The sequence below is a fragment of the Mustela nigripes genome, chromosome 7 (assembly GCF_022355385.1).
Source record: "Mustela nigripes isolate SB6536 chromosome 7, MUSNIG.SB6536, whole genome shotgun sequence".
In the NCBI taxonomy this organism is placed as follows: Eukaryota; Metazoa; Chordata; class Mammalia; order Carnivora; family Mustelidae; genus Mustela; species Mustela nigripes.
The window spans coordinates 115,780,190-115,798,148 of record NC_081563.1 but is presented as its reverse complement, the minus strand read 5'-3'; the positions used below and the strand labels follow the sequence as shown (position 1 = coordinate 115,798,148).

General features: G+C 47.4%; 1 protein-coding gene across 2 annotated transcripts in view; it reads left to right on the top strand.

The window, feature by feature from the left end:
* The window catches only part of SNTA1 (syntrophin alpha 1), an 88,080-nt gene that overhangs the window by 48,923 nt on the left and 21,198 nt on the right, over positions 1-17,959 (top strand). Inside the window, exons 1-2 of one of the 2 annotated variants that reach the window (XM_059406800.1) lie at positions 9,821-10,216; positions 13,297-13,482. In XM_059406800.1, coding sequence (XP_059262783.1) covers positions 9,907-10,216; positions 13,297-13,482 — 496 coding nt within the window. In that variant the 5' untranslated portion in view covers positions 9,821-9,906. Of the gene's footprint in view, positions 1-9,820; positions 10,217-13,296; positions 13,483-17,959 lie in introns of those variants that run through there. The other variant, XM_059406801.1, reaches the window with a different exon arrangement.

Sequence of the window (17,959 nt, the reverse complement as noted above, 5' to 3'; positions counted from 1 at the left end):
GACGCGGGACTCGATCCCCGATCCCAGGACCCTGAGATCATGACCCGAGCCGAAGGCAGCGGCTTAACCCACTGAGCCACCCAGGCGCCCCAATTGGGTCTTTTGATCTCTAGGATTTATGGGTGGCAGAAAGCAGACTTCAAGTGGACTAGGGGTGGGAAGGTGTTGGTTGAGAGCCCTGTGAGCCACAGGGCAGTAAGTAGATTGACTGTAGCCTGATCTGCTTGGTTCAGTCTGTTCTGTAACAGGAGTTTCTCAACTATGGAGTTGGAATATGAGGCGACTTCTTCTCCTTTTTCTTCCCCTTCTCCTCCCCCCACCCCCGTCCTCTTTCTTCTCCTTCTTCTTCTAAAAGATTTTATTTATTTATGAGAGGGGGCGGGGAAGAGAGGGAGAGGAAAGGGAAAGAATCCCCTAGCAGATTCTGCAATGAGTTGGGAGCCCGATGGGGTGGGGCGGGGCTCCATCCCAGGACCCAGAGATCATCACATGAGCCAAAATCAGGAGTCAGTCCCTCAACTGACTGAACCACCTGGATGCCCCTGGAATAGAAGGTTTCTTGAAAACCATTGTCCCTGTGCTTTCCTAAGAAAGGGTACTTAATAGTTCCCCTTTAATCAGGCTCACAAGGTTTTTGTGTAACCTGAGGACAGTCTAGAGGCCTGCATCCCTTTTTGAAGAATCAAATATTATTGTGAATCTTTGGTAACATTTCTAACTTGTATCCTCCTTCCTATCTGGAGGAAGAAAGAAAATAAAATTCTTTAAGGCAAAACGAAAAGAAAGAGAGAAACAGAGAGTTTACCATGAGTGCACCCTCACTCACCATGGGAAATTCTAGAGGATATAATTCCAAGAAGGAAAATAATCTCAGAAGAAAGTTCTGAGATGCAAGAAACACCAAAGGGCAAATTAAACATGTAAGTAATTCTGAGGGAATATTCACTGGGTAATCAAGGATGATATCTGATTTGTGGGATTAGGAAAACAATGAGCACCATAGTAGTTGATAAAGAGAGCAAATAATTTGGGAAAGAGTAATTGAAGGTAATAGAGTTAATACAATTAGGGAACATAACTTCCAAATTGGAGAATGGAGGTGTCCGCTGGTAAGACCTTTTTTTTTTCTTTTCCTTTCTTTCTTTCTTTTTATTTCTTTTTTAAAAGATTTTATTTATTTAATTGACAGAGAGAAATCACAAGTAGATGGAGAGGCAGGCAGAGAGAGAGAGAGAGGGAAGCAGGCTCCCTGCTGAGCAGAGAGCCCGATGCGGGACCCGATCCCAGGACCCTGAGATCATGACCCGAGCCGAAGGCAGCGGCCAAACCCACTGAGCCACCCAGGCGCCCCAAGACCTTTTTTTTCTTTTTAAAGATTAAAAAAAAAATTTATTTGACAGAGAGAGAGATCGCTCGAGAGAGGGAACACAAGCAGGGGGAGTGGGAGAGGGAGAAGCAGGCTTCCTGCTGAGCAGGGAGCCCAATGCAGGGTTTGATCCTAGAATCCTGGAATCAGGAACTGAGCTGAAGGCAGACGCTTAAGGACTGAGCCACCCAGGCAACCTGTAGTAAGACATTTAAAAAATATATTTTATTTGTTTGAGAGAGAGACAGAGATAGTGAGAGAGAGCACAAGTGGGGAGGAAAGGGAGAAGCAAGCTCCCTGCTGAGCAGGGAGCCCAATGTGGGGCTTGATTCCAGGACCCCAGGATTGCTACCTAAACCAAAGGCAAATGCTTAGCCAACTGAGCTACCCAGGTGCCCCTAGATGTTGTAATTATTTTATGGGTGTGTGTGTGTAATTATATATGATATATATAATATATGTATATAAATATATAAAATATATGAATATAAATATATATTTATATAAAATATATAATATAATATAATATATAAAAATATATTATAATCATATGTATAATTGTATATAATATGTAATATTATATATATATATATTCATTTATATGAATGTGGGCTCCCAGCCCAGCGTGGAGCCCAAGTAGGGCTTGAACTCACAACCCTGAGATTGAGACCTGAGCCAAAAACAAGAGTCAAACATTTAATTGACTGAGCAAACCCGGTGCCCCTTAAATATTTTTAATAGTTAATAAAAATTGAATGTAACCCTATCAAACAAACCATGTCAGTTCTCCGCTGAATCCCTGCCAGTATCCTCCAGCTTGGAATAAAATCTGGGTATATTTCCTTGTCTCAGAGAATCAGCATTGTCTGGCTCCTCTGACCTCTCTGCACCTTCTCCTTTGGTCATTGAACTAGAACCGTCCAAAGAGGCAAAGGTCTTTCCCACCTCAAGAGCTTTGCACAGACTCTTTCCTCTAGGCGTAACTGGCTCCTTGTTAACTTTTAGGTCTTACCTTGAATATACGTCCTGCCCTGATACTGTCCAGAAGGTCCTCCTGCCCCTTGTTGTCCTCTATCATTGTCGCCTATTCATTTTTTTTTTTCAGGCACACATTAGGTTTGGTAATTATTTTAATTGTTTTTTTGTGTGTTTGTTTAAGAAAGACTCCTCCATTCGATTATAGATTCCATTAAGGCAGGACTGCCTTCTTCCTTCCTTCAGTCATTTTTTTTTTTTAAAGATGGTTTTTAAAAAATTTTTATTTCCACTTTTAAGTATTTTTTTTAAAGATTTTATTTATTTATTTGAGAGACAGAGATCACAAGTAGGCAGACAGGCAGGCAGAGAGAGAGGAGGAAGCAGGCTCCCTGCTGAGCAGAGAGCCCAATGCGGGGTTTGATCCCAGGACACCGGGATCATGACCTGAGCTGAAGGCAGAGGCTTTAACCCACTGAGCCATCCAGGCGCCTGCCTTCAGTCATTTTTAAGTAGACTCCACACCCAATGTGAGGCTTGAACTAGTGACCCTGAAATCAAGAGTCCCATGCTCTATTGACTGAGCCAGCCAGGCGCCCCAGGACTGTATAGAGCTGTCCAAGGTCTATCCCCGGTACATACCACAGTGTCTCCGTCAGAGCTGGGCCTTAGCAAATATTTTTGAATGAATAAATAAATGAATTGATGTCAGATTGAGAGAGGAGGCCCAGGAAGTGTCTGTTTGATCAGAAAGGATGTGATTTTCCTATCCCAGCTCCACTAAACAAAATTTATTAAATAAAGTAAGAAGAAAAGAATGGCAGCTGTGGACGGCATCCTTTTAAGTGGAAACCAGAACTCTTTTCTGCTATTCACCACTCATTCATCAAACATTACTGGACTTTTACTGTTTATAAGGTCTTGTTGAGGGGCTTTAATAGTGGGCAGTACAGTGCCTGCCCTAACAGTGGGAGAGCGTTGGGTCCTGCCTGAAGGGATGAGGTGCTGAGCTTAGCCCCTCCCCCAGCCTTCAGCCTGGAAGACCATCTCCCTGGTTATCTTTCAGGGACCTAAGCTCCTATTGCTCTCCCTCAGCAAGCATTCATTCATTCACTTATTCATTCATTCATTCATTCATTCATGCCAGGCACTATGCTAGATAGATAGAGTTCCTGACCTCAGGGGGTGTCCTATCTAGTGGGGAGACAGGTGATAGGTAAACAAACATGGAAAGCATGAAGTACAAGCTGTGGAGGTAGTGCTTAGGATGGTCATGGGAGAATGTATTTTTTCTCAACTTTAATTTAAACAAGCTTTTTTTTTCTTTAAAGATGTATTTATTTATTTGAGAGAGAGAGAGTGAGGGATGGCCTGGCAGAGGGAGGGGGAGAGAGAGAATCTCAAGCAGACTCACTGCTGAGCTCAGAGTCTAACGTGGGGATCAATCTCACAGCCCTGAGTTGAAATTGAGGGTCAGATGCTCAACTTACTGAGCCACCCAGGTGCCCCAATTTGAACAAGAATTTTAAGGAGGCAACCTGAAGGCATCTGGGTGGCTCAGTTGGTTAATCATCTGCCTTTGGCTCACATCATGATCCCAGGGTCCTGGGATGGAGTCCTGCATCAGTCTCCTTGCTCAGCGGGGAGCCTGCTTCTCCCTCTGCTCTTCCCCCAACCCCTGCCCCGTTTGCATGCTCTCTCTCTCAAATAAATAAATAGAAATCTTTTTTAAAAATTATTTTAATTTGTAATTAACATATAATGTATTATTTGTTTCAGGGATACAGGTCTGTGATTCATCAGCCTTACATAACACCCAGCGCTCACCATAATACATACCCTCCCCAATGTCCATCACCCAGCCACCCTATCCCCTCAACCCCCTTCTGTCCAGCAGCCCTCAGTTTGTTTCCTAAGATTAAGAGTCACTTATGGTTTGTCTGCTAAATAAATTAAAAAAAATCTTAAAAAAAGGAGCAGCCTGGGGCGCCTGGGTGGCTCAGTGGGTTGAGCCGCTGCCTTCGGCTCGGGTCATGATCTCAGGGTCCTGGGATCGAGTCCCGCATCGGGCTCTCTGCTCGGCGGGGAGCCTGCTTCCTCCTCTCTCTCTCTCTCTGCCTGCCTCTCTGCCTACTTGTGATCTCTCTCTGTCAAATAAATAAATAAAAAAAAAAAAAAAAGGAGCAGCCTGAATCCCCCACACTGGGACAGCAAGATTAAAAAGTGTGAGTGTGACTTCCCTCTCCCCACCTTGGCTTAGGTGGGGAGTGGCCTCTTAAATGGAATGGGCTGCCTTCTGGAGAGATGAGAGCCCTGTTACTGGAGGCATCCAAGCTTAGGCTGGAGGGGGAGCTCTCAGGGATGCTACAGAGGGGCTTCTTGCTTGGAGTTGGGTAGGGATTTGGAGTTGGTGATATTTAATGGGTTCATCTTCTAACTCCCAAGACTTTAGGACACTAACATTCCTTTAAGTTCCACATGCCTACATGCTGTGAATCTGACCTTGACTAGGATCCTAGGGTAGGCAAAGCACTGTAATCAGAAATAACTTGGTTCATATTCAGGCTCTGCCATTTATTAACTGTATGACTTTGGACAAATTCCTTTCCCTCTCTAAGCCTTGTTTTCTACGTCCACAAAATGGAGATGATAAAGCCTGCCTTATCAGGCTGCACTGCAGATTGAAAGGTGCCGTATAAGGGAAGTACTTGGTTTGGTTTCTAATCCTATAGGGCACCATGGACTCTTAGACTTTGGAAGCCTGTCAACCTCCAATAAAATCCAGGGGCTTCTGGGTGGCACAGTCAGTTAAGTGTCTGTCTTTGGCTCAGATCATGATCCCAGTATTCTGGGATCAAGCCCCACATCAGGCTCCTTGCTCAGTGGGGAGCCTCCTTCTCCCTCTGCCTGTCACCCCCCCTGGTTGTGTGCTCGCTCTCTCTCTTGCTCTCTCTCTCTCTCTCTCTCTTGCTTTCCCTGTCACATAAATAAATAAATCTTTAAAAAAAAAAATTAAAAAACCCCCAGTAAGCTCCAAACCTCTCCCAGAGTGCAGTATGATGCCCCAGTTGAGTCTTGGTGCCAGACTGACTGGACTTACCACTTCACGTCTCTAAGCCTCAGTTTCCTCATCTGTCTAATGGGGATAATAACAGGACCTACTTGCTAGGTTGTCTTGAAGAGTAAATGAGATGACCTCTGGAAAACAGTTATGTTAAGCAGTGGATCATGTAAACTCACATTATGGCTGCCATCATTGGGTCTGGGAGGCCAGGGATGTAGGAATTTCTGCTTCCTGTCTTGGAGCCCGTGCATAGAGGGCTCCCCCTTTGACTAGGGCACCAGACTCTAGGTCCAAGGGGTTGAGCCTGCAGGGCCTGCAGGGGCAATTTGAGACTAGTTAGCTGGGCGGCTCCCTTTGCCCTTCCCCCTCTCATTCCTTGGGACTGAACTGGTTTCCTCTGGGAGCTGTGCTGTGGGGTTTGGTGGGGAGCCAGGCCTCTGTGTGTGTGTGTGTGTGTGTGTGTGTGTGTCTGGAAGGCCAATTCCTGAGCTACAGCAGAGAAGCATCAGCTGACCACAGTGGAGGGGTAGGGTGTTCCGCCAGCTACTGGGGTCTGGGGGTGGGCTGATGGGCACAGCTGATGGGCATTGCCCATACTGTGTGATCACCAACACACACATAAAATACACACACATACTCATATATATGCACACATACGCATGTACATACACATATGCATACATCACTCTTTTTTGCTCGCTGTACCTCCTTTGCCCTTCTCTGCTAGCCTCCTCTTATTCCGCACACATCTCCTCTCTTCTTCCTCCCTTCCCATTATAACCATAGAAAACAGTCCCCCAGGGGAGGAATTCTGTATCAGGGCTCTTTCTCATCAAGTTTGTCTAGGCTCATTAAGTCTTTTTTAAGCAGGGCAATACGTGGGGGGACTTTTAAGGATCTGGCTCCCGGCTTTGGTCCTGGGAAAGGAGTCTGATCTCTTGCCCTCCCCTCGTTTCTCGCCTCTTGCTTGATCCCTCCTCCCCTCCCTCATAACCTTTAGAATGAAGCTTGCAAAAGCCAAATAGAATGTAATTCTCATTTATCACAAGTGCTTACCCTTACTTTTCTCAGGTTTGCTCTACCATCTTTTTTTTTTTTTAAAGATTTTATTTATTTATTTGACAGACAGAGATCTTTAGAGCATAAAACTAATACTTTTTTTTTTTAAAGATTTTATTTATTTATTTGATAGAGAGACAGCGAGAGAGGGAACACAAGCAGGTGGAGAGAGACAAGTAGGCTTCCTAGCAGAGCAGGGAGCCGGATGTGGGGCTCGATCCCAGGGTCCTGGGATCATGACCTGAGCTGAAGGCAGATGCTTAACAACTAAGCCACCCAGATGTCCCAAAACTCATACTTTTAAAATATCAATGCATAGGGACAACTGGCTGGTTCAGTCAGAAGAGCATGTGACGGGGCACCTGGGTGGCTCAGTGGGTTAAAGCCTCTGCCTTCCGCTCAGGTAGTGATCCCAGGGTCCTGGGATTGAGCCCCGCATTGGGCTCACTGCTCAGCAGGGAGCCTGCTTCTGCCTCTCTCTCTCTGCCTGCCTCTCTGCCTACTTGTGATCTCTATCTGCCAAATAAATAAATAAAATATTAAAAAAAAAAAGAATAGCATGTGACTCTTGATCTCAGGGTTATGAGTTCAAGCCCCGCATTGGGTATTAGAGATTGCTAAATCTCTATAGCTTTAGAGATTGCTAAACAAATTAACAAAAAACCACCTTAAAAAATATCAATGCATAATGCTATATTTCTTCTTCCCCTCCCTCCTTCCTCTCTCACTTTGTCTCTTTCTCTCATTTACTGAATATCAGATATATATACACGTCAGACCCCGTTTGTGTATTTGTGTTTTAGTTGTGTCTTTCCTGTTTTGATACTTATCACTCTAAATTAAAGCTATTTGACTGATGCCTGTTTTTCAAGATAATTATAACTTGTATTTTTTTTTTTTTTAGTGCTTACTATGTACAGGAATTGTGCCAAGCAGTTTACCAGCATTATTTTATTTATTTCTTATAATAATCCCAGGGATGGTAATTTCAATAATCTCATTTTATTGATTGTGAAATGGAAAGCTTAGAGTGTTAAATAAGTCACCCAGAACCACAGAGATAGAAAATGGCCTAGTGTAATGTGTCAGTTACATCTCAGTTAAGGTGGGAAGAAAGGGCACAGTGAGCATTTGAACACAGAAAATCAGGATACAAAACCCATCTTCTTAACCACCATGGGGATCCTGCCTCTCAGTGGGCTGTGTGTCCTGTGAGGTGAGCTCCCATCCATCTTGTTTACAACTATCTTGTTGTAACCTAGTGCTTGTCTACCTAGCACTGTGTCTGGCATAGAGGGGATATTCAATATGTATTGCTGACTTAATTAATTACAAACTCATCCTTTGCTGCTAGGTGGGCTTCAGGAAGGAGTAGGAGTGAATGGGCTTGGAAACCAGACAGAGCCAGGTTAGAATAGAAGTTGGTTCTTACTAGTGCTGCCTCAATTTCCCCATCTGTAAAATGGGAATAATAGGCTGTGCAGGGTGTGTGGGGTTTAAATGACAATGTCTGTAAATCAGCCAGCTCGTGTACCAATGTATAGCAAGCTGAATAAATGGCATCTGTGTATTATATGTACATGTGTATGTAATATACGTATTATGTATGTGGCCTCAGTGGATTTTTCCTGGTATAGAGTGGAGTCATTCCCTTGCAGTTGGACAGTTGGGCTGGTCTCTAGTTATTTGCAAACTTAAGTTTGCTGTGGACAATTGGTATATGTACCTGCTTTCCTATGAGTTTCCTTTTCCCCTTGTTCTACCTGAGGGTACAGGGAGTCTACATAGGGATGTAGTCCTAACTATTTATTGCCTAACACATCCCTGTTAGGAGTGGGAGCTGGAAAGGAGGGGCAGATATGAAGGCTGGATGAAGTGTGCGATTTGGTGAGATTTTTCTGGTAATGATCCCACCTCAATTTAGTATTTGGCAGCTGTCTGGCAGTGGTTCAGTGCCTAGGCACTGGTGTCAAACAAGACTCGTTTTGAGTCCACACTCTGTCCTACTCACAAATGTGTGATGGGTCAATTCGACCTTCTAAATCCAAGTTTTCCCAACTGTATAATGGGAGTGCTGTGAACTGCAGCTACTCCACAAGGCTAAAAGATAAAACAGGGACATCCTCAGATCTAGTCCTGGCCAATAGTAAGCATTCAATAAATAAAAGCGACTAGGGGTGCCTGGGTGGCTCAGATCGTGTTCCAGGGGTCCTGGGATGGAGCCCCAGCGGGGAGCCTGCTTCTCCCTCTCCCTCCACTCCTCCCCCTGCTGGTGCACACTCTCTGTCAAATAAATACATAAAATCTTTAAAAATAAATAAATAAAAGCAATCATACTGATTGCACAGGGGTCACAGTTTAAAATGCATTTTCACAAGCCGCCCTCTTAGTGCAGTAGGCAGCACAAGTCAGTCTCATAAAATGTATTTTCACGATTTAATCCTGACACAAACCCTGTGAGGTAGCGATTCTTGCCATCCCCATTTCATAGATAAGGAAATTGAAGCCAAGAGAAGTGAAGTGATGGAATCAGGGTCGACAAGGGGGTAACAGAGTGACACCCAGAGCCCCACCTTCCAGTTCTCTTTCCTTACACCAGGAGCTCTGGGCTCTCCTTCAGCCAGGTCTCTCTGAGAGTATGGGACTTCAGGCTTTTCTCTGTTCGACTGTTAACAGAACAGGTGGTTAATCGCTTAAACTCCCATCCAATTTCGAGGTGAGGACCGTGTCCACCCGCCCCCAAGCCTTTAACAGCTCGTAGCGTGCCCATCTTGGTGGGCGGGACCTTTCAGCGTTAGAAGCCACGCCCCCAGATAAGCCACGCCCACGGACCCAAGGCTCGGCCCCACCTCGGGAAACCCGCTCCTTCCAAACCCCGCCTGCGAAGTCCCTGGGGGCTCGGTATCTACACAAGTCCTGTCCCTGGAGGGCAGCTCTCCGCTATACAAAGCTCTGCCCCGACGCCCAAAGCCTTGCACCAGGATCCATGATTCCCTTTCTCCTGGGCTCCTACGCCTGTGAGCTACGGTGCCTGCCCTCGACGGCCTTGGGAGCTCAGAGGCTCTGTCGCAGGAACCTGCTTCCGATGCGAAGCCCCGCCCCTTTATGGCCCCGCCCAGCTCCTCACTTACCCGCCTCTCTCTTTATCTCTTGACCCCTACCTCCTACCCACAACGCCCGCAACCCCTAAGTACTCTTAAGCGGCATCCTTCAGGTCCTGGGCACCGCGGCGTCGCATCCACAGATTGCCTGCGACCCCGCCCCTCTCTGTAGCCACACCCCCTGGACAGCCCCGCCCCCGAGGCTCCACCCCCAGCGGCCCGGGGTAGTAGCGGCTGGCCCAGTCGGGCCCCCGCTGCCCTCTGCCCTGGGCGCTTGGTCGGAGCCGGCCGGGCACTGCGGGGCAGGGCGAGCGCGGCGGCCCGGGGGCTCGGAGGCGAAGATGGCGTCAGGCAGACGCTCCCCGCGCACCGGGCTGCTGGAACTCCGTGCCGGGGCTGGCTCGGGGGCCGGCGGCGAGCGGTGGCAGCGGGTGCTGCTCAGTCTGGCGGAGGACGCTCTGACCGTGAGCCCCGCCGACGGCGAGATCGGCCCGGAGCCTGGCGCCCGGCGGGAGCCGGAGCCCGCGCAGCTCAACGGCGCCGCCGAGCCTGGCGCTGCGCCCCCGCAGCTGCCTGAGGCTCTGCTGCTCCAGCGGCGCCGCGTGACGGTGCGCAAGGCCGACGCCGGCGGGCTGGGCATCAGCATCAAAGGTGGGCGCCGGGGGCACCGAGGGCATGGGGGTCGCGGTGTCTGTGGGGCCGCCGAGGGCGCAGGGGTCGCGGAGCCTGGCAGCCTACGGAGGACGCGGAGTTGGAAGACTTCTGTCTAGGGTCAGGGAGGGTGTCCGAGGGGACAGAGGGACCGAGGACATCGGGAGCACCAAGGTCGGAGGGTTTTCGGGAGACGGAGGCCTAAGTCTGAAGGCACAGGTAGAGCGGGTGGGGGCGCAGCAAGGACAGGTGGGTGGGGAGTTCTGTGAGGAGGCATTGAGATGTCAGAGTTGCGTGGACATCAAGGACAAGAGGGACGGTAGGAGAGCAAAGGATGGAGAAAAGGGATTGAGGCCTGGGAAGCTACTGGGCAGGAAGGAGGAAGTCCCTGAGACACAACCAAGGTGGAGGGGAGGGGTAAGGCTTGAAGTTGGGAGCCCAGGTTTGGAGGCTTGGGTAGAGGCACAGGCTGGGTTCACAGACAGGGGTCCAGGAAGGACCTAGAAATCTGAGGACCCAGGACCCTGTGTATTTAGGCAGAGGGTCCTGGGCTTGAATTTCCTGATCTGGCCATCATCACCTTGCACATAATTGAGAGGAGAGCACACAGAGTTGTTACTCCTCTCAGAGAAATCTCAGCCCCCAATACTGAGCGATTTCTTTAGGAAGCACGGGGATTGTGTTTGAGTCCTGGATCTGTGTGAACTTAGACAAATCACTTCCCGTCTCTGGACTCTAGTTTCCTCACTGTATGTTGAGGCTGATGATAGAGTTGTAAGGTTTCTGTGAGAACTGGAGTCTGAAGTACTCACCCTGCAAACACACAGTAGGTGCTTGGTTAATTGTTGCTGTTAGATGAGAGGAAAAAAGGAGGCCAGGAGAGACTCCCAAAGCAACTAACCACAGTGCTTAAAATCCCAGTATACTCCCAGCAGCTGGGTTCACTATGCCTACCCATCTGCTTCTCGGGGTGCTGTCTGCCTTGGGAAAGGATGTGAGCTCTGGTATCACCTTGGATATGCACTCTTCTCTCTCCCCAGTGCTGGGTCTATTCATTGGTGTCTCCAGAGCCTTTGGCCTGGGTGAGAGGGTAGGGATGGTGAGAACTGAGCCACCACTGTGTGCTGAATGCTGTGTCTGGTGCTCTAGGCTTATGATCCATTTCATCCAGGCAACAAGTGGTAAAAAGTGGGGAGCATAATATCCATTTTGCAGGTGGAAAAACCGAAACTCAGAAAAATAAAACCATTTTCCCAGGCTCAAACAGTGAACGACAGTGCTGAGATTTCAACCTCGATTATCAGACCTTTAGAGAGTAGCCACGGATTTGGTTCTTCCCCATAGAAGGGCACATTCCCAGATAGCCGACCAAAGGAATCGAAAAGGGAGAAAGGGGGAAGACAGAGAATGGACACCAGTCTCGTCCCTAAACTCCAGAATGGGAGAGGGCAGCAGATCAATCCAGAAATTATACACTCAATGTGTTAAAGCAGAAAGGAACTTAGAGTTAATATAGAGTTCCATTTTATAGATGGACAAGCTGAGACTTGGAGAGGAGACAGACTTTCCAAGGTCGCATAAAGTTACTCCTTAGCTCCATACTGCCAGTTGGGAGTGAAGGTACTTTTAGGAGGGGTCAGGGGAAGTACCAGCTCCATTCTGTTCTTCTTGGATAAAGCCTGGGCTCTTGTTTCCATGGTGACCGCCCTCTGAGGGTCCAGCCCAGCTGAGGCAACCTGGAATGATCATAGCTTCAAACTGAACTGAAGTCCCTAATTTCTGGTGGGAGAGAGCAGATATAAATAGAAACCCATTCCCTGGGGCACCTAGGTGGCTCAGTGGGTTAAGTGTCTGCCTTCAGCAGAGGTCATGATCTCAGGTTCCGGGGTGGAGCCCCGCATCAGGCTCCCTGCTCAGTGGAGAGCCTGCTACTCCCTCTCTCTCTACCCCTCCCCCTGCTTATGCTCTTTCTCCCTCTCTTGCTCTGTTCAAATAAGTAAATAAAATCTTAAAAAAGAGAGAGAGAGAGAGAGAGAGAGAGAAAGTAACCCATTCCTTTCTAGGCTTCAAATCCTGTGTGTTGCGGTGAGCAAACTGTTGGGCCCGTGGGGGGGCCAGGGGAGGTGTTCCAGTCTGACCTTTGCCACCAGTTTGTTGTGTGACCTTGAAATAATGACCTCCTCTTTATGGACTACTAGTTCCTCATCTTTAGTAATCTGGGTTCGACCAGTAATGTGGTATCTGAGAGCCTTAGTTACAGTCAAGCATAGGGTTAAGAGTGTTGCTTCTGGAGCCGGGAGACCTAGGTCCAAATGCTGCTTTCCTGCCACAAGCTAGCTGAATGACCTTGGGCAAGGGGCTTCTCTCCGCACTTCATTTTTCCTGATAGGAGACTGAGCATGCATATGTGATTGGGATGTTGTGAATATACAGTGAGACAACATTGAGAGCATTTAGCATGGTGCTTGGCCCTTAGTATATGAAACTAATGCGAATTATTATGTCTATTTCATATTTTAAAAGGATATTCAAGAGCTTAGCACTTAGCAATAAAGTGATTCAGTAAGATGTACTAGCTTTTTTTTTGTATCAGAGATGCAATTTGGATAGGCTTTTGAAATCTAGACTTTCAGGCCTTGATTTTCAGCTGGGTCCTGGACTGTAAAGCTTTCCAATTGCTGAAGAGATCCTTGGGTGGGGGGCATTGCAATAACGGACTTCTATCTTTACTCCAGGATAAAGGGTATCAGTGGGTTACCCCATTGTGGGAAAGTTGCCTAAAATACAAAATATTTAAGAAAAAGTGACTGAAGCACTTGTAAGTTGTTCAAACACGGATGAACACCCAAAGTGTTTAGCCAAAGATCCAGTGACCAAACTACATTATGAATTTAGAACATGATTTATTAGTGTCCTAGAATCCTAAGACTCATTTCTGAGATCCTCTTTCCTCTTTCATCCCTGCTCTCCTGGCACTGGGCTGGGCACCGAGGTAGGCCTTCAGAAATAATTTTGCCTTCATGTACTCTCAAGCATTCAAGTGTCTGCCTCAGTTTCTTCCTCTTTTTGTGCCTGTGCAGGGGGCCGGGAGAACAAGATGCCTATTCTCATTTCCAAGATCTTCAAGGGCCTGGCAGCTGACCAGACCGAGGCCCTCTTCGTGGGGGATGCCATCTTGTCTGTGAATGGGGAAGACCTCTCCTCTGCTACCCATGATGAGGCGGTACAGGTCCTGAAGAAGACAGGCAAAGAGGTGGTGCTGGAGGGTAAGCACTGGGGACCCCAAGGGTGTTATTCTTTCCTCTGCTTACCCCAGGCTTCAAGTGGCCCCCGCCCAGCAGTGGGGGCTGGGAGGTGGGCCGGGTGGAAACAGAACTCGGGGACCCGCCTTGACACAGAATTGGGGTGGTGGTGGGAAAGCTGACACAGAGACAGACAGACTTAGTTTTCCTTTCTTCTCTTTCATTCCCTAGCTCTGTAGACTTGGGCAAGTCATTTCATTTCCCTGAGCTTTGGGTTCCTCATCTGTAGAACAGGGAGGTAACTTCTGTCTTGCTGGGTTGTGTGATCAGGGCAAAACAGACCTGGTAGGATCTGCCACCCTGTGAGTGAATCAGGGAAAGAGAGGAGCAGGGAGGGACTGAGGAAGGGGCAGCTAATATTCTCTCTTGAGGGAACTGGAGAGCTTCCAGCTACAGGGACCCTGAAACCCTGGGACCCATGCTCCCTTGGGAGAAGACTTGGCCTTTATGTTGCAGAACGTCAGATCCTTCCAGGAAGGATCAGAGAAGAGTCTTGAAGGGAGGACGTTGGTGGTTCCCCTCTGCTATCCTTGCACTGTGTGGTCTTGGATGAGATTGCCTTCTTTGAGCCTCGGTTTCCCCATTGGTTGCGATAAGCCTCTTGCTGTGGCTGTCCCATATCTGCCTTTTGCCATCTCTCTCAGGAGGTTTCTGCTTTGCTTAGCCCTTTCTTCAAACTCCCCTCTGTCAATTCCGGAAGCTGTGGGGGCCTGAGGAATGTGTGTTTGGCTCTTGGCCCAGAACAGGCACAGGGAGATGGCGGGGGCTGATGGAGAATGCCATGGCCAGCGAAACTGCTGAGCTGAGCCCCAGGCCTGGATCCTCATAGATTGCCTTTGTGTCCCCAAACAGGTCTCTAAGAGGCCACAGAAACAAACAGGCTCTGGGGGATCTTTGGCATGCTCGTGGCCCTGACCTTGGTTCTCTCTCAGTTTTGTTTTATTTTTACATTTTCAGTGTATGTCTTTAAGTGCCACTGGTGCATTTTTAAAGTATATACTTTTTTTTTTTTCTAAGTGGATAGATCTCTATTTTTTTAAAAGATTTTATTTATTCATTTATTTGACAGAGAGAGAATGAGAGAGTGAGCATGAGATGGGGAGGGTCAGAGGGAGAAGCAGACTCCCCCGTGAGGAGGGACCCCTATGCGGGACTCGATCTGGAACTCCAGGATCATGACCCGAGCCGAAGGCAGCTGCTCAACCAACTGAGCCACCCAGGCGCCCCTAAGGATACACTTAAAAAAAAAAGTCAACTCTGTGTTCTTGGTCCTTGAAGCTTAAGTGTAACAGTCATATTTTAACAGCAAAGTTAAATAACAAGATCACTGATAAATGATAGAGATAAAAGAGACTCTCCCTACACTATGCCTCATTACTTTGGTATTTATAGCCAGTAATGCAGCTGAAACTCATCAAAATGTCATATTTGGGTTGACTTGAGAAGATCTCTTAGTTTCTGCTATTTGAAAGTTTAATCTGGAGGTGGTAAGATTTCTACTGTAGACACATTCCTAATCTACACGGAGGTCCTCCTCCCCCTCTCATCTTCAGATGGAGAATGTCTCTCTATCTGAGTTCTCAGCGTGGGTCATTCTGAAAAAATAACATCTTTGAGTGTTGGAAGCTTGAGGCAACTCTTGGCTTCAGGAGCTAATACCCAAGCCTTCTGTATCATTCTGGTACTCCATTTCTTCCTTACTAAGCCAAGAAACACTTACAGACACCTGCTATGTACCTGGTGTACAGAGCATTGGGTCAGAAGCTAAATCTGACCCAGGCCCTCTCCTGAAGGAGCTCATCATCTTGTGGAGGAGATAAAATGTAAACACTGTCTTGTTCATACAAACTATTTAAAAATCAGTTTCTTTTTCTTTTTCTTTTTTTTTTTAAAGATTTTATTTATTTATTTGACAGAGAGAGATCACAAGTAGATGGAGAGGCAGGCTGAGAGAGAGAGAGAGAGAAGCAGGCTCCCTGCTGAGCAGAGAGCCCGATATGGGACTCGATCCCAGGACCCTGAGACCATGACCTGAGCCGAAGGCAGCGGCTTTAACCCACTGAGCCACCCAGGTGCCCTAAAAATTAGTTTCTAAACTCTGTCTGCTCTGTGATCAATTTCTGGCCTTGGGTAAGACCCTTGCCTTCTCTGGCCCTCAGCTTCCCTAGCAGTTGGGATTGGACTAGATGAGAGATGATCAATCGCTTTCATCTTCAGTGTCATCTTTCCTGGTGGATACTGGGAGACATGTATCTGGAAGGACTGGGAAGTCTTGTCTGGGCTCAGCAGAAAGGAGCTGGAAGTGATTAGCCATGTCTATCATGGGTACAGTAAGGAATAGAAATAACATGTGTACTGCTCTAGGATTGAGGGTCTGTAGCCATTACATTTTCTGAGACTTTTCCTAGGGTGAGATCTTTCCTTGGCAAAACTTGCCCCCAGTCTCTGGCTGGAACCTGGCCTATCTCTTGCCCAAAATAGGATGTGACACACGGTAGGCACTCAATAAACATTAGTAACTTACCCTCCTCCTATCACATTTATTTAGAATTGGTATTATTTCCTTCTGGAATGTTTGGTAGCATTCTCCAAGGAAGTCATCTTTATAGAAAGGTTTCTTTTTTTTTTTTTAAGATTTATTTATTTTTAAAGATTTTATTTATTTATTTGACAGAGATCACAAATAGGCAGGCAGAGAGAGGAAGGGAAGCAGATTCCCTGCTGAGCAGAAAGCCCGAAGCGGGGCTCGATCCCAGGACCCTGGGATCATGACTTGAGCCAAAGGCAGAAGCTTTAACCCAGTGAGCCACCCAGGCACCCCTGGTTTATGTCTTTTTAAAGAATTTGTCCATTTCATCTAAGTTAACACATTTATTTTATTATAAAATTTTTAAAAAGATTTTATTTATTTATTTGACAGAGAGAGATCACAAGTAGGCAGAGAGGCAGGCAGAGACAGAGAGAGGAGGAAGCAGGCTCCCTGCCAAGCAGAGAGCCTGATGTGGGACTCAATCCCAGGACCCTGAAATCATGACCAGAGCTGAAGGCAGAAGCTTAACCCACTGAGCCACCCAGGTGCCCTTTATTATAAATTTGACAACTAAAAATTTGGCAAAATAGATTTGTTTATAATCTTCCCATATTATTCCTCCCTTTTGGATGCAAGTGCTCTCTGCTTTCTTTTTCTTCCTCCTTTATACTGCTCTGCTCAGTGTTTTTTTTTTTTTTTTTTAAAGATTTTATTTACTTATTTGACAGACAGAGATCACAAGTAGACAGAGAGGCAGGCAGAAAGAGGAAGGGAAGCAGGCTCCTCGCTGAGCAGAGAGCCTGATGTGGGGCTCGATCCCAGGACCCTGGGATCATGACCTGAGCCGAAGGCAGAGGCTTTAACCTACTGAGCCACCCAGGCACCCTTATTATAAATTTGACAACTAAAAATTTGGCAAAATAGATTTGTTTATAATCTTCCCATATTATTCCTCCCTTTTGGATGCGAGTGCTCTCTGCTTTCTTTTTCCTCCTTCTTTATACTGCTCTGCTCAGTGGTTTTGAGGGGAATCTCAGTCTAGTGGCAGGGGTTGGGGGGAACAGCTGAGTGAAACTACCAGATTACAGATGTGTCATAGGTGCTGAAGTGGGATCTGTCCAGGGATGCGAGGAGGCAGGGGTTACTTCTCTCTGGATAGTCAGGAAAGGCTTCCTGGAGGCGGGATGCTGGCACTTTATGAACAACAAGCAGATGTGGGTATGGGGTGGGGAAAGGACATTCCAGGCAGGGAAGCTCTGTGAGCAGGACCTCAAGGGGGTGAAATGACTTGACTTAGCTGGGGAACTGCCTGTGAACTAATTAGGTATATCTGAGCCGAGGGCGTGAGGGAGTAGAGAAAGAGGAGGTTGTCCAGACTGAGAGCCTTTAGGGCCTTGAATGCCAGGCTAAAGGCATTTGGACTTCCCCCGGAGGAAAACAGAGAGCCATTAGAGGGGGTGCAGCACATGGGCATATCTGGGTTTTAGCAGCATCGGCCTGGTTTGAAGGAGGCAGAAATAGATACAGAATGGCAGTGAGGAAGCTGGGACCATAGACGAAGGGGATGGTGGTGGTTTGTCCTAAGCAGGCTTGGATAGGAGGAGGAGTGTGGAGGTGTGGCCTTCTTGTAAGTTTTTTCCAGCCTTTTCTTGTTGAGTCTCTTTCAAGCTACTTTCGGAGCCCAGCAGCCTTGGGGAAGGGTAATTCCACCCAGTTCAGCCAGGGACAGGCCTTGGGATCGGAGTCTTTGAATTGCCAAAGAGGAGCCTGGAGGATTTGAGGGAGCTGAGATGTTGGGATGTGGTTGTTCTTGAGATATGGGGGAGCTTGTGGGGACGCTAAGGATCTGGCAGCTTCAGCTGTCTGGACTCAGGACTCTCTGGGCCTCAGTTCCTCCTTGGAGGCCAATTC